Below are 21497 nucleotides of genomic sequence, written 5' to 3'. Positions count from 1 at the left end.
GGACTGGGAGGCTCAAAGTCTTCTATTTTTTCAGTAGTAGCAGAAATGTTCTGCAAAAAGGAAGGCATTTAGTTTTTACTGGACTTGGGATGACAGAGCAGATATTAGGGGAACTGATTTATTCCAGGGATGGGGGAGAAAGAAAGAACTGATATATTTGAGGGCCTGAAGCACAGAACTAATTTACTGGGAGAAAATTAAGCACTAAAATTAAGCATGAATGAGATTCGGGAGGGTGGCTTTTGGGGGTGAGAGACAGCACAAATGTTTACTAAGTTACTCAATAACTAAGCATCCAGACAGGTATGCTTAGTTATTGGATAACAAGGTGTTAAGGAAATTCAAGCTCTCTCTGCACTTACATTGCATGCTACTGCTATCCAAAGTATTTGTGGCTGAGAGATCCAGTGAATTAGGCCTCTGTGCTCTTCTGGTCTGGGTCTGGCTAGGATTTGTTGCTGTGCTCTGGATGCTGACTGCAGCTATATCTTGCACTGGGCAAGGATTGCTATTGTTGTTATTGGCATTTGTTCGTCCATTATCCAGCGGCCGCTCTCTCCTGTCCACTAAACGATCTAGAACACCTTCATCGTGGCTAACTTGCTGCTCCCGTCTCAGCAGAGGTTCATGCTCATCAGGGCTTGAGTTAATATTCAGCCGACTGTCCTCTCCACTGAACTGGTTCTGAAGCATTTCTTGGGCCCTGTGTGTCACGGAACTGGTCGTCTGGCCAGATGGCACTGCTCCATTGGCATACTGGGTTGTTACAGCATGTGAATTTATGCTGTGGCTCCTCCCAGCCACTCCATTCATAGTAACTGTTACCACATGAGGTTCTGCAGTATTGATAGTGTTCATCTTGGCAACTCCAGTTTCTACTTGCTTCAAGTTTGATTTGTGCTTGCCACCAAATTTCAGTCTTGGCTCCTTTGTTGAATTTTTGGTGTTTAAGGGTAGACTAGTAGGCCTCTTCGGCAAGTTTTGCTGCTTCGGTAGAGGGTAGACCTGAGCAGATGGGACATCTGGTATCAAACATGCTTGACCATTCCCTGCTTGTGAGAAGTCCTGCTGTCCAGTTACCTCTACTGCTAATTTTATCAGTGGATAAAGCAAGCTAGAGCTGGTACTGCTGAGTGGATCTGGTCCACTGAACTGTTTCAGGGAATGCTCCATCAAATTCTCATCAGAACTCTCCTTTAGGTTCTTATCCACTTCTTTTGGATCCAGCTTGTTGGTCTCCAGGTCCTCCTCTGTTAGCTGCAGACAAACAGGAGTTGGCCCAATAGGCTGCATGACATTTGTAGCATGTAGGTTTGCTTCATCTGAGTAAGGCATCTCAGATATAGTTGTCATGCCAGTACTAGGAGTAAGCCCAGTTGTATTGGTGGTAGTAGTGTTGGTGGACAAGCTGGTGACGCTAGTCTCAGGACTAGGGATTCGAGCCTGTGCTTGCTGTCTTTCATAGTTAATGGAGTTTCTGTTCTTTTCCCCTGAAGTCAGTGGCGTAGTGGACATTGAATGCTCAGAGGAAATGTTCTTCACAATGCTGTCAGTGTGGTGGATTGAGTCTTCAATGTAGGAGGAAGAAGAATAATCTGGATAGGGCCTGATCTTTGACACACGCCTATGGTGTGACAGGTTGCTTTAAAAATAAAAGAAGAAAAGTGTTACAGTATAATAATGTATTATCAAGTATTATCAAGTACATAGTAATATAAAGCTAAATCAGCTTTCCTTTGGGAGACCAATTACTTCATGAATTCTGACAGCACTCTACAGCTTCTACAACCTCTGGCTGTCATGAAATGGCATTAGTAGATAAGAAACTTCATCAAAGATGTTACTCTGTTTTTTTTTAAAGCCAAATATTAGGAATTTTGTTCTATTTGTTCCATATGCTGATTGCTGTTTACTATTGAGCTACGCAAGAGTAAGCGCTGACAAGAGATACTGAGGAGGCAGTAGGTAAAGGAAACCTTAGAGATGGAAGGAAAAAAAAATAAAGGCAGTCACAAAATTTTGATAAAATCCATGGTTCTAACAAATTTGTTAAGAGTGATCCATGTGTTGAATGCAAATTTAACATGAGAAGAAACACTACCATGAACAGCAATAATATCTCCCACCCTGCATCTATAGAATATATAAAATGTTAATGTCAACTCAGCTGACTCTCCTTCCATCTGGATCATTTACAGTCAGAAAAGAGAAGTTCACAGCACCTCTGAGGGTCAGAATAATTATGAATTCAATGCTGACCTTGTGGTTCCTTAATTGAAAGAGTGCAGAACTGAAGCTCTGAGTGATTTCCTGACCTCATGTTTCCCAACTGGCAATGAATACACAACTTTTAGCAGAACATTTTAAACAGAAATATCATGCATCATTTAGCAGCAATTCCTGAAGACAGGTCATAATAATTTCTTTAGCTTAACTGTGCAAGTCTATTTTTTGGGTGGCTATGTAACCCAGCCAACAAAAAAATCAATCTCCTCTGTCCAAAATACAGTTTACATCATAGGCATATGGGCTTCAGAGATATCTGGGGAATTTGAGGACTCAGAGCTGTGAAGAACCAGTTTCTTTGTGGATTCACAGATTAAATTAACAACCCTGACCAAATTATACAATGTCCATGTACAGACTAGCTCGCCTAAGCATGTCAATTCCCTGGTCTAGGAACATTCAACTACTATGGACAGTCTAAATTTAATCCTTAGGTGCTGAAGTTCTATTTAATTGGCTAACACTAAACTTAATTTCTTACCGTTCATTTTGCATGGCAGTAGACATAGGATTGACTGTTGGGCTAACTGATTTGTTCCTCTCCCAAATCATCATGAGTTCAGCCATTCTCTCCTCAGCACACTGGGCTGTCAGTCGTGCTTCAGCATCTTGGTCCCAACAGTCTTCAATTGTCTCTTTTAGTGACCTTATAGCCTGCAAAAAAAAAAAGGCATGTGTCAAATTATTCACCTTTGATATTACATTTCAGCTTTGCTGTCCTATTGATTGAGTGATCATTTTCAGTTTTTCTAGAATGCTACCAAAATCTGGGCGACAAGACAAGAAATGTGTTAGGTAACCTAAATAAAGGAGTCACTCTAATAGTCTTATATTCTAACTGTTCTATGGTTCACCATAATGAGCATTTAAAATAAGTCTGTAAAACCTCACCACTCGCTACTAGCTCACAACATCACACTTACATGAGCTGAACCAAATGGAACTCTCTTTATAAAACAGCTGTTAAACTTGCTTCTTCCAGAGTTGTATTTAACAGTGCCATAGTTAGGATACCTGCAAGCACAGACTCCTTGAACACTGTTGCAGACCTTATTAAGCCTTAGAGGCTGCTTGCAGGCATTTAAAAAATGGTGCTTTACTTTAAACTTGGCACACTCCTGTGGAGAGCCAAGTACATGACTAGAAGAGGCAGTGTTTTAGTTGGACTTGGCTTGCCAAACATCTGTATAAATTGGGTACTTTAGGGGGGCTTTTTGGCACTTTTAGCCAATAGCTGATTGACTCAGCTTTAGATATAAGCCCCACAGAAGTGTCTGATCTCTACAGACGCTGAAGAGTTAGGTTGAACTAACACACTGCTTCTTTTAGGTAAAGGGTGGGGGGGAGGGAGGGTTAATGTCTGCAAGCAGCCAGAATGCTTTATAGGAATACAAAAGGATAAAGTAGGCTAAGTTAGCATAAGTTATGTCAAGCAGTCAGACTAAGGGAAACATAGTCTAAGGAAATGGTAAAAAGTGAAAAAACATCATCAGTGAGATAATTTTAGAACTACATTTTAGAACTAATGGTAAAGGTGAGAGAATTGTAAAGTAGGCCAGAGGTGAGAGAACTGTAAGAATTTAGCTCCAAGCTAGTTAGAATAATTTAATAAGAGAATTAGAATATTTTAGGATATATGTTTGCCATATTAGAAGTAAAGCGGCTTCATATTATTGATTAGCTAATAGCTAATAAAGGAGTTGGCTTTACCCTCAGACAGTGTTCCTCCAGCTTAGAACCCTGGGTCATGAGGAGGTTCCCCCTTGCTGGTGTAACAAAACCCTTGATTTTTAAGGACTTAAGATCTTGTCACATAGGACACCTGCAACGTGTTTTATTAGATGGCAGTAAGCGTTACCGTGCCGAATGAAAAGTTAGAACATGTTCTGAGCAGCTGTAGGGTACCATTTAATATGATCTCTAACATAATCTCTACCTTTCTGATTGTCAGTCCTAGCCCCAGCACCACACTGGGGTCTTGACTGGCTCCAGTGTGGTGCACACATGTTTTTTTAAGGATCGGCAAACATGGGGGGCAGGGGTCTTGAACCAGTTGTAATGCAGTCCCTGGACTGAGACCGACAATCAGCTGACTGTTCAAGACCCTAGCCCTGCTATGTTTGCAGCTTCTAAAAAACATGTCTGTACTGCACCAGAGCCAGCTCAAGACTGGTCCTAGGCCTGAGACACACAATAAGCTGATTTTAAGATCTTGGAATTTAGTAAGTTTAGGCATTAAGATTACTGTCTTTCTATTTCTGGTATTATAATCATCTCTGTTTTAGGTTCATGAATATTTTCTAATTTCTTCACTGTAAGAACCAATTCTGTTACGCATCACTTGTATTGCATAGTTCTATATTTACTTGCTAAATTTAAGGTAAGGTTTTAATGAAAGTTCTTATACCCGTTCCTTTGGAGTATCTGGTTTTGTTAGGACAGGCTTCTCAAACCTACCTTGGTCCTCAGGCTGCATCTGGGGGTCAAAATGGCAGATGTGGAATTTTTTTCTTTAAACCATGCTGGCCAAAACTGTGTAATGAACAGGGATCCGGGTTTTCCGTTTCCCACAGAAAACAGAGAAAACCACGGATTTCCCATTTTTATCAGAGAAAATGCAGATTTTCCCTTTTAGAAGAGAAATCCGCAGATTTCCCCCTTTTGCAAAGAGCTCTGCAGGGCTGGCTGAGTTCCAGCCTACAAGAGCTGTTTGCAAAAGGGGTGGAGAAACTCTCAACCCTGCCTGGAGGGGAAGGGAGAGGGGGAAGGATGGGGCCCGACACTCACAACTACTGGAGACTGTTTCAGGCTCACTGTTCTTGCTGGAGATAAGTGGGGCCTGGGAGCTGCGGGGCAGGGCCGGGGGGCTAAAACTGGCTAGGGGCCGAGGGAGTGGAGAGGTCTGCAGCTGGCTGGGTACTCTGGCCAGGAGAGGGTTTTCAGCCTGCCCACTCCCAGCCAGAGCGCCCGGCCAGCTTGGGCACTCTGGCCGGGAGTGGAGGAGGTTTGCAGCCTCCCCGCTCCCTCAGCCCCCAGCCATCTTGGGCACTCCCCAGCCAGGCCCTCTGGCCAGAAGAGGGTTTGCAGCCTGCCCGCTCCCAGCCAGAGTGCTCAGCTGGCTGCAAACCCCCGCTCCTGGCTGGAGTGCCTGGCCAGGGACTGCCCAAGAGGGCTGGGGGCTGAGGTGTGAGGAGGTTTGCAGCCAGCTGGGCACTCCAGCCGGTAGGAGGGGATGGGGGAGGTTGCAACCTCCCTTGCTCCCTCAGCCCACAGCAAGGTTGGGCACTCTTTGGCCAGAAGAGGGGGTTTGCAGCCAGCCAGGCACTCTAGCTGGGAGTGGGGAAACTGCAAGTCTCCCCTTCCCCAGCTGGAGTGCCCGGCCAGCTGCAAACCCTGGGTCGCAAACGCAGAGGGGAATGCAAAGGGCAGAGTGGGGCCACACACGAAAGCTGCCTGCCGCTGCAAGCTCTGTGATGCTCTGGCCATACTTCCTCTGTGTGCACGGGGGCAGCACACACCTGCCCTGCCCCCCATCCCCCCTCCCAGATCTGGGGGGTGCGGGGCAAGGGGTCCCTGGCCCCATAGCCCTGGCAGCTGGGGGCCCTCTCCAGCAGGGCTGGGGGGCAGAGGCTGTGGGTAGGGAACGAGCAGCACAAGCAGGGCTGTGGGGGGGAGTGAGGGACACCAGCAGGACTGTGGGGGGTATTTAATTTTTACCATGGATGTTGGGATTATCAGAGAATTTGCAATTTTTTATCAGAGAATGTGTGATTTTTTTTTTCATCACGGAAAACCAGGATCCCTAGTAATAAAACACTTCTGCAAGTAGACCGGAACGCAGGTCACAATGTGTTTTATAACAACATTATAGTACCAGAGGCTTTAACTTCCTCATAAACGTGTCTGAAACCATTTTCTAAGTGCTAGAGTAGATAAAGCTCCCTTTTTATCAAAACTCAATAATATATCTCTTGATTCTTTTAATCACCACTTCTCTCACTTATTGGACTATTTTATATTCTGTAGTGAAATAAACATATGAATCAAGATACTTCACATTTTCCATGTAAAGATCTCCAACATTAGGGGTACATCTATATGTGTGCCTTACTATGGAGATGACTAACTAGCTCTGCAGTAAAGCATCACAATTTACACATGCACCCATATTAGGGCACAGCAAATTAATTAACTGTGCTGCTGTAGGACAGTACTGTCTGGGACAAGTACCATCCTACAGCGGAATAGTTATGTGTGCCAAAACACATGTGTAGACAGTGACCAGGGCTGACTGGGGCACAAGGGTGCTACAGTGTGTGGGCTGCCTGCTGGCTAGACCTGCACTGTAGCACGCTCATGCCCCAGCCAGCCCCTCAGCAGCATGCTGAGGCAGGGCAGAGCAGCCCCAGGATAGCAGGTTGATCCCCCAGACCCCCCCCTGCCAGCCAGGGCTGTTCTACCCTGGCTCAACATGCTGTGGTCCCAGGCACATTTGTGAACACTCGTCCAGGAGCAATAAACTCTGATGCAGTTTATTGCTATGTGTTAACTGCATGTTTAGATGCAGCTTAGGAGCAGTTTATGGAGGGAATGAGTTTCAGCCACTTACTAATATGGAGTAGGAACACTTGAGAATCCTAGTGCTGTATGGATTAAACTGACTGGACCAAGTTAGGGATTTTTAAAAATCTCCTAACCACTCATAATACATATGCTTTAATTTCTCCCATCTTAAAAAACACCTTTGACTTCACTTGCCTCTTCGACTACACCAAGAGTGAATCTAGAATTCTGAAAAAGGACGGGCAGTCGGGACCGGGACCGTGATCTCTGAGGCACATGGGATGTGGCAGGGGCTGCTGGCTGCCTGTCCAGCTCTGGAAGAGGGGCCGCACAGACCGGCTGTAGCAGGAGTAGGACCTTGGCTAACATGGACGGCAGGGGTGGAAAAGGAATCAAAGTGCATTGTGACTGCGCCACAACATCCCCCTGGATCTACCCTTGACTACCACCCTCAACTGCCTTTTCCCTTTTATATTTGGGGATTCATTTCCTCAAATTCCAACCTAGGCCCTCTCCAATCCAGTTTCCACCCCCAAACTTACTGAAAGAGGTCTTAACAGAAGTCACTGATCATTTTTTCAAACCAAGATCTTATAACCAGTACTCTCTTCTTCCTTTTTCTTGACTGGGCAGCCCCCTTCAACAGAGTTCACCATGCTGTCCCTTTTGAAATCTGCTCTTCTGTTGGCTTCCAGTGCTGGCTGCCTGTCCTCTTCTGGTTTTCCTTCTACCTTTCTAATAACTTTTTCAGCTGTTCTTCAGAGGATCCTCCTCATCCCTCCTCAGCTTTCTATAGGGGTTTCTCAGGGCTCTGTCTTTGGCCCCTTCTTTTCTTCCCCTATCTCTTACCTCAGGGTAATCTCATCTCTAAACCCGTATTCAACTACTATCCCTGTTGTGGGCAATTTATAGATCTGGCTCTATTCCAAACTCATTTCTGTTTGTTCAAACTAAACTCTGGGCCAATTTCTCCAACATCTTGTGGATGTTCAGCCTTTAGTGCTAGCTGAACCCAAATAAACAGAGCTCTTAATCTCTCCCTTACACCTCAAGCCTGTCTTGGGGTGTTAAGGAAAGCTTACTCCAATAAAACCCCTGCATGGTTTAATAGCAGAGTTAAGGAGGCGATTCAAAGCAAAAAGGCATCCTTCAGAAAATGGAAGGCATACCTAAATAAGGAAAACAAGAAAGGTCACAAACTCTGGCCCCCACCAAAGCTTTTTTTAAAAACTGCATTGCCACAGATTGAAGGACAGGTTATTTTGTGGACTGAGAGTTGGTTAAAAGTTAGGAAGCAAAGGGTAGGGCTAAATGGTTACTTTTCAGGTTGGAGGGAAGTCAAAAGGGGGTCCTGCAGGGGTCTGTGCTGGACCCTATTTTGTTCAACATTTTCATCAGTGATCTGGAAATGGAGGTGCACAGTGAAATCTTCAAGTTTGCAGATGACACCAAATGATTCCAGGTAATCAAGTCCCAAGCTGACACAAAGGAGCTGTAGAAAGATCTCACCAAGCTACAGAATAGGCAAGAAAATGGTGGATGAAATTCAATGTTAACAAGTGCAAGGTAATGCACATGGGGAAAAATAACCTCAACTACATGTACACAGTGCTGAGTTCGGAAAGAGACCTTGGAGGCACTGTAGACAGTTCTCTAAAAACATCATTAAGAAGGGAACCAAAAATAAAACAGAGTATCATCATGTCACTATACAAATCCATGTTGTACCCACATTTTGAATATTGTGAATACTGTGTGCAGTTCTGGTCTCTGCATTTAAAAAGGATGCAGGAGAATTAGAAAAGGTATAGAGAAGGGCAACGAAAATGATCAGGGGCCTGGAGCAGCTGCCATACCAGGAGAGACTAAAAAGGCCAGGATTCTTCAATTTGGAAAGAGAAGGCTGAGGGGAGATACGATAGAGGTCTATAAAAATCAACACGCATGTGGACCAAGTGAATAGGGAACTGTTGTTCACCAAGTCCCAGAATACTAGAACTAAGGGGTACTGCTAAAATTAAGATGTAACAGGTTTAAAACTAAAAGAAAAAGTACTTTTTAATGCAATGCAGTTAACCTATGGAATTCACTGCCACAGGAGGTGGTCAGGGTAGATAGCATAGCCAGGTTCAAAACGGACAGGATAAATTCATGAATAATAGATCTATTAATGCGTATTGAACAGAACAGTTGGAGTTGTCCCCTTCGAGGGGATAGCCAATAGTGGTGGACGCCAGGGAGGATACTGAATAGGGGACAGATCACACTAAAAATAGCTTTTCCTCCATAGTGTTCATTTCTGCCACTCCTGGAGACAGAATACTGGGCTAGATAGACCACTGACCTGACCTAGCATGGCACCTGTGTTCCTATGTTCTCTTTCTTAATTAGTGTGGATGACACCATCAATTTGCCTTCACTCAGACTGTAACATGGATCTTCTGTTCACTTTGAACCTCTAATTCCTCATATCCTGGCTATGTACAAATCCTCCAGATTATTTCTGCATAGCATCTCTTAAGTTATAGGCATGTCTCTCTATCCACACAGGTTGTCCAAGCCCTTTACATCTTGTGTCTCAATTACTGCAATATCCTTTCTCTGGCTTTGGCACAGCTTATATTCACTTAGAAGGCTGATGCAAAGTTCAGTTTCCTGGGCCATCATTTATTATTTCATCCCTCTGCTGGTCCATGCTTTTCTGTCTCAACGAACAAACAATCTGCTTTCTCCTTCAAGACTTTTCACCTTCTACTCATCACCAGTTCCACTGTATGAAGAGGTTGTAAGGTAAGTGGCTCAGAAGGCAAGCTGCCATCCACATCTGCTAGATTTCCAAACAAGCACCTTTGTGCTTTCTCTCTGCTACTGTACATACAAGCTCCCTTTAATATCCTAAAGCTACTTCATTATTCTTTTTCAAATATCTCCTTTGTCATGATGCACCCAAAATCTTGACAAAAGTTATCTTGTTGGTGTACTGAAAGCACTGACTACCACCCTGATCGAAACTGTTATATCGTCTTCTCCATCAGTCTGTATCTATCTGTTCTCTTGTCTGATACTTATCAGTAAACTCCTCGTGACAGGGATGTCTGTGTTCAGTGGCTCTGCAGTTTGTAGTGTACTCAGTCCTGGGCCAGGACTAGTACATCTGTGTGCTATGATAATATAAACAACAGCAACAACAGAAATCTGCCTTATTCACACGTTTTAGAATAAAAAATTCAGATAACTATAAAAATGTGAAGCACTATATTACTTTTAAAATTCAGTAGTGTTATAAAATACATAAGGGAAAAGGAATATGATTAAGAAAATGCTATGCTTTACAGTATCTGTATTATTTGGCTTCACCTGCAAGCATAATGAAATTTTCATTAGTAACATCTTTGGGCATTCTTAGGTATCCTGGAAATATTATAGGGAATATTTTTATATTTTTGCCTCAAGTGTACTGTACACATATAAATGTTAATATGACGTGTCCTTCTGGCCTGTAACATCTTAAGATCTGGTGGTAATCATAGTGTTTCTTTTTTCAGAATCCCTTACTTTAATACGAACTGTTCTATACCAAGTATTTTAATTGACTTCATTACTTAAAAAGTGCAGCCTGGACCAACTCTGAAACTTTAAATATTAATGTCAATTAGAAAAAATATATGCAACATTTGGCTTTGAGGAGTGAAAACACCACTTAGCTGACTCAATCCAAAACTTCTCTGTAAATATGCTGTCTCACCAGGCTGTTCTCTTTCCAGGCTTCTGGGAATTTTGGTCTCTGCTTCTCCCTAGACACCAGGACTTGCATATCTTCAAAAGTGGGATGGTTTCCGACTTCTGTCTGGAATGCCATCTGGTACTCTGGCACAGACTCCCCTGTTGGCAAAAAGAAAGAAAAAGAACCCCATGAAACAAAGCAACAGTGAACCAACGGGCTTTAAGATGGCAGGAAGTGACAAGAAAGTTTCTGTTCCCCATCAAGACTTTAAGTTAACAAAATATAGATAAATATGAAAACAGAAGTATTTAGTGATGTCTTGTGGGTAGCAGCCAGTTGAGAGTTCATCCATGTGAGGGACAAAGAGCTGGTCAAGAGCCTGAGTACCATACTTAACTTGCATAAAACAAGGCAGACTAGAGTTGCCCTTATATTTAATATGGAACAAAATCAAAGAGACTGTAATCCCAGCCCATAAAGTACAGCTGCTTGGGTATAGATTATTGCACTCTAGGTCCTGTTAACTCCGCAAGATGCACTTCAGTAATAAATAAAAGGGTAGCTATGAATAACCTTTTAATGTGTTACACTTTACAAGCCCATTTTCTTTTTCCCTAGATTATATCTATTGAATCCATTGAATGTTCAGCAGGTATTAGCACAGACAAAGGCTAGCATGAAAACCATGATGATCTGCCTTAAATCACAGTAACTTCCCTTCCAAATGTTCAATAACAAGAAATATTTGAGACACATGTAAGGTGCTACATCAATTTATGGAAATGAATTGATTTGACTATGCAGTCTTCCCAACACATGATGGTTCTGAAACGTGAGACAGTGATAAGATTCATCCAAACTGCATTATACACAGACTTGCAAGCAGGTTAACAGGGCAAATAAAAGGCCACATGCATCAGTGATTTCAATATATTACAACTATGCATACTGTGTTGATATCAGTAATACTCCTGAACACTAGATGGCACTGGATTAACGTTTAAAACCAAGAACATTTTTTCTGTTCTGTGACAAACATAATGGATCTGATTTTAAAAATGCATTTAGGAAATTTATGATTCTGGTAAATCCCACAGTTACCTGGAAAGAGGTCGGTGCACCTCATAAAAATCTCCCAGTAGATAAGGCCTAGTGCATACATATCTACTTGTTTCAGAGCAGATTCACAGTCCCTCAGGTTCACTGCTCCCTCCAGTACTTCTGGTGCCATATAGCGGATTGTACCAACCTGTAGGAACATACAGTTAAATTTTTAATTCAAAAACTTAATCTTACATTTGACTTAGTTTATTAGAGGTCCAATTTTTGTTCTACCCCACCTTATATTCCGTTTTCTACAATTTAGCAGGAAAAGCAACTGTTCTTTCTCTCATGTATTTTCTTGGGCTCCAAAATTTTGTTGTACTCACTAAATAAATGCAAAATATGTAAGTATAGCCCTTGTACTGTGTCATCTTCAGAAGGACACAGTGTAACCTCCTCAAGTGAAATGTTATTTCCCCAAGTAACTTCATTATATAGCAGAGTATTTCATTAGAATAGAAGACCCATTTGGAAAAGAATTAATTTACCCTTTAAACAGTGGTAACTTATCCTCTCCCTGCTACCTTGTTCAGAGATAATCAATTCTTTATTCCTGAGAAATTAAAACAGCTAAATACTAAACTATTATTAATATAGATGCTTTCCAAGAGGATTCGCACAGTAGAAAACACTGTAAAGCTGTACTGCAAGAACAGCAAAGCTTCACTGAATGGAAAATGAAAGTCTACTGAAATATACTGGGAATTTCACACTCTTCATTTGAACAGTATTTCGTTATTCTTGAGGTCCTTACATTTAGTTTCCATTATATCCATCCTTAGCCAAAAGTACAGAAAGAAGCAGCTACTGAATTATTTTTTATGTGTTCTATGACCCTATGCTCTCCCCAGTTTGATCATATAATGATATTCCAGAGATGAAAGGATGGACTGTAGAGAATTGGTTGTAGGATCTGAGGCATTTATATCCTGATCACTGCTTCAAATCCAGTTTAAATTGGTTATGACAAAAAACATTACCACTTGAGGAATGTTTAGGGACTATGTGAAATGAATGAATGCTCTCAATATAAGGCAGGGGTGGGCAATTATTTCAGGCAAAGGGCCGCTTGATGAGTTTTGGTGAGCTGTCAAGGGCCGCATGGGTAGCCCTGCCCCTTCAGTTGCCCCACCCCCTGGTTGCCATCTTGGGACCAGATGTCCCACCCCCTAACCTTTGCCACCAGAAGCCCCACCCCCTGACCCCTGACCTTGGCCACTGGAAGTCCCTCCCCTTGCACAACTTAACAGGTAGCAAGGGGTTGTAACCCCTCTAACATCCTGCCCCAGCAGTGGGGTCTCAAGGGCATCAGACCTCCCCTAGAACTTTCCCCCTACCTGTACCAGCTGGTTCCAAAAGGAGGAGGCTCTGCCACTGCTTCTGCTGGCCAGTGCTGACCCAGTCAGGCTCTCCCTGTCCCCAGCAGCACCTGGGAAGCTGGCTTCAGCCTCATGCTGCTCCAGATGAGATGGGCCCGGTTGGGTTTGCACTGGCCAGCAGAAATGGCAGCGGAGCCGTGTGCTGCTCAGGACTGACTGGTGCAGGCAGGGGAAAGAAAGTGCAGCTGAGCCCCTGCCGCTCTGGCCAGGCTCATCCCATCCCAAGTGGCACACAGCTCTGCTGCCGCTTCTGCTGGCTGGTGCCGACCCGGCTGGGCTCCCCCCATCCCCAGCAGCACGTGAGGAGCTGACTTCAGCTGCATGCTGCCTTTCCTGGCCGGTGCAGACCCGGCCGGGTCTGTCCTATCTGGAGCAGCATGCAGCTGAAGCTGGCTTCCCACAAGCTGCTGGGGACAGGAAGAGCCCGGCCGGGTCTGCACCAGCCAGCAGAAGCAGCAGCGGAGCCATGTGCTGCTCAGGACTGACCAGTGCAGGCAGGGGGAAAATGCAGCTGAGCCCCTGCTGCTCTGGCTGGGCTCATCCTCTCCCAAGCGGCACACGGCTCCGCCATCACCTCTCCTCCCTGGTGCTGACTGGGCCAGAGCTGTGGCCCAGCTGCTGCTCCTCCTCCCCAGTGCCAGCCCAGCCTGACCCTGCACAGCCCGAGCAGCACGGCACAGGCAAAGCCTGCCCAGCAGACACTTTCCTGGGCTTACCTGCAGGACAGGGCCCTTTCCAGTCCCATGCCGCAAAGCAGAACCCAGCACAGACACCGTTTCCCCTCACCGGTGCCACAGGTTCTGGCCCAGCCCCCCCGCCCCTCTCAAGCTGCAAACTTGGCCTGAGCTGGGGCAGGGTGAGGTCAGGGTTGGTTGCCTCGCAACCAGAACCCAAGGAAACAGCTTGAGGTGCTGCAGCCGGTGGCTGGTGCCACCGGAGGCTTTTAGACAGGCAGCCGTCATTACGTGGGTTTTGAAGGGGCTCCGTGGGCCAGAGGGAAGTGCTTGGTGGGCCGGATCTGGCCTGCAGGCCATATTTTGCCCACCCCCGATATAAGACCTAGTGCAGCGATTCTCAACCAGGGTGCCTTGGCACCTTAGGGTGTCTTGAGATCCTTTCAGGGATGCTGTAGGGTGTCATGCAATGTTATCACTGTTAGATGTGCAAACATGCTTCACAAGATTATCCCAGTGATATCAAATAGAATCCATAGTATTAAAAACATTCTGGCTTGTACTGGTCTGTGTGTGTTTTTTGCAACAGAAGAATTTCTCTATTATTTTTCTGTCATCAAAAACTGAGTGAAAACTAAGAGCTGGCATTTCCCAAGGGGGCCTGTGAGTTTTAAAAGGTTGAGAACCACTGGCCTAAGGGATAAGAGTCTACATCATAACAAACACCACTGTAACTGCACCTGTGCTGACGGGTCTCAGCAGAAAGATCAACAACACTCTCTCGCATTCAGACATGGTTTCCCCAAGTTTACGCTAATGGACTTCAGCATGAAAACAAGCACCCGGAGCAGATCAGGGGTTGAGGTGGCACAGTTGTTTCCTCTGCTGCTGAGAGCCTGGCACCAAACAAATGTGCAGCAAGCTCTCCACTACCATCATATCCCCCTTTTCAGCATGCAGGATCCACGCCCGCTTGTATCCTTGCTGACCTGTTGTACCTGTCCTGTTAACAAGAGGATTTTGGTCTCCAGAGCTGTTGACCTCAAACCTTTCAAAAGAACTAAATTCTTCAATGTTTAAATCTGTTCTTTTCCCCATATACAGTATCTCTCCCCTCCCCCAAAGGAATTCTATAACTACTGCTTACTCACTTGAGAAGTAGGTAGCTCCAGATTATTTCTAAATTAATGTCTCCCCTATTACATCCCATTTACAAAGACCTATTACTGTGCTTTCTTTATTCATGCTTACCTCACTAATGGCTGCATTGTCCTCCTCGCCTGGGCGTACCAGTCTGTTTCCAGTTAGCTTCATGGATAGTCCAAAATCACTAATTACACACGTTCCGTCATTCTTCACCAGTACATTACGGCTATTCAAGTCCCGATGGGAAATTGCAGGTTTGTAGTGGTCTGTGGGGATATATGATAGTGTTCATTATTAACTGAAAAGCACTTCTGATTGACAAAACAGGAATCTCATTGTGTCTGCTCATTTATTAAAACATAAAAAATAACTTCCTGAAGTTAACATTTTCTTCCTTATAGCCACAGAAATATACTTTAGTAACCATAGAAACACTGACTGATGTTCATAACATCTTGCTATGTCTATTGGAACGGGGTCTCTGCCCCATTACTGAGGGGGAGAGGGAGCCCAGGGTCAGCTGGCTGGCCCCAGCCCCTGGAACAGATTTACAATGGCGAAGGGGTCTTAAATAAGATGGTTGCCCACCCTATGTGCAGGCAGTGATTGACTGGGGTGGAAGTAGAGGGTCAGGTGACTCAGGAAGAGGCTTATAAACCCAGGGCCTAAGAGAAGAGATACTGGCCATAGGAGGCAAAGCTCCAGGGAACAGCCAGTCCAGGATGCTCACCGAAGAAGGACTCTGAGCAGAAGGGGAGGTGGAAGGAACTCTACACTCCAAGCAGCAGTAGATAAGTGCCTTGAGCCTGTGTGGTGGTGCTATTATAGGGTGGGATTAAGCCTGGGAGGAAAACCTTTTTGTTTTGGGAGTGGACAACCATGGTTTTGGTTTGGCTTTAAACTGAAGGACCAACTATGGCTGTAAGGGGAGGACTGGAGGCCACAGGGATGCTACAGGGACATCCCAACAGAGCACTTCTAGGACCTGAAGTCCAGTGGGCTGTGTGAGGGCAGAAACCCAAACACTTCAGGAGGACTGCTGTTTGTAAGAGGACTGAATACCCAGCAGCAAAGAAGCCGGAAGACCATAAGGGGTGAGCCCAGGGGGTCCAGAGCCCATGAGGGGTTAGCTGGGGCCCAGGAGTCTGGGGTCCTGGTACAGTGGACTTTGGGTGGAAAAACCCAGCTACTAGATTAAAATGGGTGAAGGCTGGGGAGGCCTTAGCCCAGACAAGGACCAGTCACCACAAAACCCACTTCTGCCTCTTAGGTGCAGACCCCCTATGAAATCATAACATCAAGGCAGGGCAGGTGAAATAATAAGGTAGGTGAACCCTGAGAGGACAGAGGGGAGTAGCAGGGTAGTATCTAGGTGGCAAGCCAGGCAGGAGAGGAGACCTTGCCGCTCTACCACTGAGTCCATTACGCTCTGCAACATATTATTAGATAATTCTTCTACACAGTTTTAACAACAACCAGCAAGTTTATTTTGATTCCCACAAAGATTTCAGCATAGCTTAAGCAGGGAAGTCATATACATTTAAGCACAAACCTGCTGTCCCACATCTAACTCTCAGTCCAAGCAACTTCCTGATATCAGAATCCTCCCTCATACGAGGCACAAGCAGTTTGCTTTACAGTTAGCTTGGCACCTATGCAGAAACTGGACGGGGGCAGTCATATCAATATACAGCTCACGTTTGTTCCAGAGCTTGAACACACTAATCCTGCAATGGATCAGAGCTGCCCCAGGAGAAACCTCAGGTTATTCCTAAACGTACCTCTCCAGCTGGACAAATGAACGCACTGTTCCCCAACTGCCTGGTCTGGCTCTCAAACTTATTTTAATGCCTTCCATGACTGAATGTGAACAGCTGATATCTGGAAAGTCACTGCTTGGCAGCAAGAATGAACTGTTGATCTAAGCAAGTAACAGGTCTTAAACTAAGTCACAAAGTATCAGAAAAGTCTAATATATTAAAACACTTAAATGCTGCTGGAAGTCTTATCAGTTTTGAGCAAATTTTTGTGGACTTCACTGTAAGTTGTGTAAACCTTGCAGAAGCTTGTTACAAAAGGACTGAAATGTACTTATCATAAAATATTGTAAACATAATCTTATCTAGCATTCTCAAATTACGACTGCTAGCCAGCAGAACAAGTTTATATCCATTTTTTAATGGAGACTTGTTTAGTAAAACAGCCAAGAACGCAGAACTGGTTTATTATAGTCTTATGTTCCTAGAATCTGAGTTCATTATACATTGTAAGTTTCCCCCTGGATTATACACACAAAAAAGACGACTATTGTTCTGTCTTTCTTCACGGTGGTAGAAGGTTTATGTAATTGCACCTGCTTAATGGAAAGACTTAGCTGTATTTTTCACAATGATTAAGTTTAAGGTGCTGGCTGCAGTTTCACTGGCATATATGAATATAAAATAGGCTAATGACAGCTTTGTTTTTGAATAGATATTTTCCTCTATTTTTCATAAACATTACTGCTTACATTCATTATTATAAACTTCCTTTTAACCAAAATTTAGGATATTCTCAGCTTCTACTATTTACTGGTGAATTAATCTTCCCGTGCCTCACTAGTCCTTTCATTTGTAGTTACTATTTCAATGACAAACCATACTTTTTAAACTTTTACATCACAGATCTCAGAATAGCTGTTATATAATTATACTTTAGCTATAAAAAGATTGAATGAAGCATGCAACTAAAAACAAAAAAGGTGGTTCTCAATGGTTTGTCCTGTACAGTGTTGTAATAAAGCAACAAATTAATTAGGTGTTTTTATTTATACATAGGAAAAATATGGTCCCTTCCCTGAAAGAAAATGTTATAGAAGACTACAATAAAACAGAAGATATAAATATTTTCCTTCCATATACATAATACACATACTTTTAAACTGCAAATATTGTTTCTGTGATATATATATGAACTGTGAGATATCACAACACTTCATCTGCATGCTTTTTTAAATTCAGATTGTGCATGTCAGATCCTCTGAGTCTTCAGTCATCTCATACTATGGCACAACAGTATTGTGCTTCTCTCTTGCATGTTTGTGGAGTTTTGTTGGCTCTTTGTCCACGTTTTCATAAAAGTATCTACAGATCCAGACCATGGTGTTGGAGTACTCAGGAGACTGGGATAACTACAGGAAGCTATGTGTAGTCTATATTTTTACTTATCATCTGCTCACAGTTATTTCTTAAAATAAACTATTTCTCTTTGATACTGCCTGTGAAAAGAAAAGGAAAAGAAAAACTACTACCTGAAAACTATCCCAATTTTTCTGTTCTAAATACATCCCTTCCTGATCTTACCTCCTCGAGGCAACTCCGTGTGAAGGTATGCCAGGCCCCTGGTTATTGAGTGGGCTAAGCGACAAGAGCTCACCCAGTCACTTGTATGGAGACTCAAATACTTGCACAGAGAACCCTAGAGGGAAAAATAAAAACAGTGGTTTGAAATTGTATCAACCTTAATTATTAAGTCAAAATATTTTAAAGAGTCTGTATCACCAAGTGTTCCCCAGACTCTAATCCTGCAACTGCTCATGAGTCTTATCTAAAAAGTTTAACATAATATTGAATAGAAGGTCAAAGACTGAAAAATTATGCAAAAATAAAAATAAATTCCTGTGAGGCCTTTTTAAGACCTGAAGAAAAAGGAACGTTAGCTATAAAATTAAAGCAGTTTAGACAAACTGCATTTATCCTTTTGCAGCTATTCCAGGATTCTGAAATCCTTCGTAAAGAAGGAAGGTAATTGGAGACAATTACCTGGAATGCTAAATAGTGAACTCTGAATAATCAGCACCCATAACAAGAGATTTACTGGACCAGAAGCAACATTTACTATACATATTTTATATTTCAGAAGGGCAGGGGCTAGTCAAAATTAAGTAAAAGGACCACCCAAGTCAAATGGCTCACTGGGTTAAGGTATACCAGTTGCTGTGCCAATATAACACAAACAAATGATGCAACTAGCATCAAACTCCAGTCTTCCCGATTCCCCAGCCTGAATGGCCAGGTATTCATGTACATGTGGGTCATCTAGAGGCAGCCTTTGGCATGAACCAAGAGTGAGGTTTTAAACTGATGTTTTCTGCAACACAGTGGGACACCTTAACTGCTCTGCCTCTCCACCTCAGGGAGCAGAACTGGTAGCGACATGTAGTTAAATCTGGCCAACACTATCCATGATAAGGTGGTATTTTCAGTTGTTGATAACTTTGCAAAACATTAGTTGACTGAATTCATATTTCTCAAGCTTGCTTTCAATTTATTTTGAAGACTTCTAGAAAAAAATTCAGGAAAAAATTCTGTGTCAGAGAATGAAGCTATGGGGAAAAAATAAAGTTTTGCCAATATTTAGTTATTTTTTCTGAGCCATCTCTTTGGCAAGCTTTAGCATCTCCTGTGTTTGGAAAATAAGCTTTAAATTTGGTGGTGGGTGGGGTAAAGTAGAAAAGAAGCGGGAGTAGTCCTGCAGTACAAGAGGAGCCTTTTATAGTCCCCATGAAAATCTATTCCTATTTGGCTGAAGTTTGTGCCTTTGAAAGTAATCGTCAGACCATATTTATAGCTTTTTAGAGACATTTTGCTACATTCCACAAGGTTCTGCATTGGCACGCTGTGCATGCTCCAGTCCAGCACCAGAGCTTGTAGATGCCAGCTTCAGTAAATATGCTTACATGCTCCACTCAGCATCTTAGATAGAAGACACTTAGGTAATGGACAGACATTAATTTTTCTTGCTACAATTCCAGGAAATTTGCAGCAGTAGAAATCTTCCCAAGAAAGGAAGCTTATAGGCATTTCAGCCTGCAGTCCCTCTCCAGGTCTCAGGAAGGCATGGGGAGAAGCTGCTGCTCCACTCCTTCTGGTCCTTGGTCTGGGCAAGGCACGGGAAGTCTTTCCCTGCCACTCAGCTCCTTCAAGTCCTGGGAGGAGCTGGACAGCTGGGAAATGCTCCCTGCACGTTTCCTGGACCATGGTTATCTCAGGGTTACTCCTTCCAGTCCCACGAGGAGTCTTAGGAATGAAAACTGACATCTGACTATGTAAATAGAAGTTAAGCACCTCTACTATTAATAGAGCTTTTTATAATTTATATACATATTCATATTTAATTTAAAAAAACAGCTTCATGTAACCTCTAATTTTTTTTGAAAGTCTAGTAAATATAGTGACTTGGCTACATTTGGGATATACTGTATCACACTGAAAGGTGGTTTAGATGGGATAAATGTGTATAACACAGCTCAGAAGTACTGGAGTCTGAGATAGAGGTTTAATCCAATGTTTATTTAACATTATCAGTCCAAAACCAGCTGAGAATACAGTTCTTGTCACTCCTATATTTAGTTATAAAGCTCTTAGAGCCTTTTAAATTCACACTGTATAGCATACAGAGCCTCAAACAGATAAGCTGTTTGTTGGAAAAAATAGGACAAATGTGACTTGCATACACACCCATGCACAAACCAAATTTTATTTTGTGTTGTTTAAGTGTTGTCATGTGCACAGTATGAAAGGCACCTAACCCATACTGCTTCTATGCTCTAATAATGAAAATAAACCCTGAATCCAAGTAGTAATTCGTTATAGAGCACTATACATTTTAAATATTTATTTTTAATAAATATTTTTTTTCTGAAATAAAAAAAACACCATCATGACTTTCCTTTATCCTAACAATTACAAAACTAGCCAGAAATTTCAAAGTATCTATGCATATCAGAAAATTCAGCACTTGTCTCCCGAGTGCTAGAGACAGCATAGGTTTTATCTAGCACAAAGAGATTTTGCATAGAGCTGCCCTTATTTAGGATAATGTCAAATATTTTGAGTCTTATTTCTTTGGATAATCACACTATTACTCGGTCTGTTTAGTCTACTCCTCCCACCATGTCAGCGCTAAAAATCAGTCTCTATCTGCTCATGTAGACTCTGGAATCCTGAGGATTTCTGCTGTCTCTGCTAGTTCTGAGTTATATTTGGCTTTCCATTCCAGATAGAGCATGGATAAGCTCACTCAGACCTCTCAACCTGCCAGGGACCAAATGTAGGAGACATCATGCTAGAGACCCAAAATAAGGGTGGCACAAAAATTATTAAAATGAAAAACCTGAACTCCTTTCAAGATGATTGATTCTAGTATGAAATAATTCATCTATAACCCTAGAGTTAGGATTCTTAATTTCTAAGGCAAGTCATTTTCAACAACAGAAGTGAAAGGGCACCACATTTTTCTGTGGATAGTTAACTTTGGGACTAAAATTACCTTCGTCTCTAAAAAATGAAGCACACATGAGAATTATGAACTTTTTGACAGCTGTAACATCAGCTACAGGATTGGTTTCTTGGTACTCCACTGCATCTCTGCTTCCATCATATTTTAACACTGATATTTAGGGGCATCTAAGTCAGATTTGAAAGGAAGTGCAAAGGTGATCCTCTGGAGTATGATTATTTTCTGTTCATGGACGGTATGTGGACACAGAAAAGAGATGTAACAGAGTCAGAGGTGCTTTCTTTGTCCTCTGCTATAGCAACTGTATGAGGGAAGATGGTTTAGACATTATGGGCACATCCC

General features: G+C 43.0%; 1 protein-coding gene across 2 annotated transcripts in view; it reads right to left on the bottom strand.

Moving 5' to 3' along the window:
- BMPR2 (bone morphogenetic protein receptor type 2) overlaps positions 1 to 21497 on the bottom strand; it is a 189234-nt gene that overhangs the window by 9674 nt on the left and 158063 nt on the right. For both annotated transcript variants that reach the window (XM_059727079.1, XM_014594187.3), the window contains 6 exons: positions 18218 to 18332; positions 14982 to 15142; positions 11675 to 11822; positions 10595 to 10731; positions 2768 to 2940; positions 363 to 1642 (listed from right to left, as the gene is read on the bottom strand). In XM_059727079.1, coding sequence (XP_059583062.1) covers positions 363 to 1642; positions 2768 to 2940; positions 10595 to 10731; positions 11675 to 11822; positions 14982 to 15142; positions 18218 to 18332 — 2014 coding nt within the window. The remainder of the gene's footprint in view (positions 1 to 362; positions 1643 to 2767; positions 2941 to 10594; positions 10732 to 11674; positions 11823 to 14981; positions 15143 to 18217; positions 18333 to 21497) is intronic.

This window comes from Alligator mississippiensis, chromosome 4, assembly GCF_030867095.1.
Source record: "Alligator mississippiensis isolate rAllMis1 chromosome 4, rAllMis1, whole genome shotgun sequence".
NCBI classification, from domain to species: Eukaryota; Metazoa; Chordata; order Crocodylia; family Alligatoridae; genus Alligator; species Alligator mississippiensis.
Note: the sequence above shows the minus strand (reverse complement) of the source record. Positions and strands in the feature narration are given on the sequence as shown.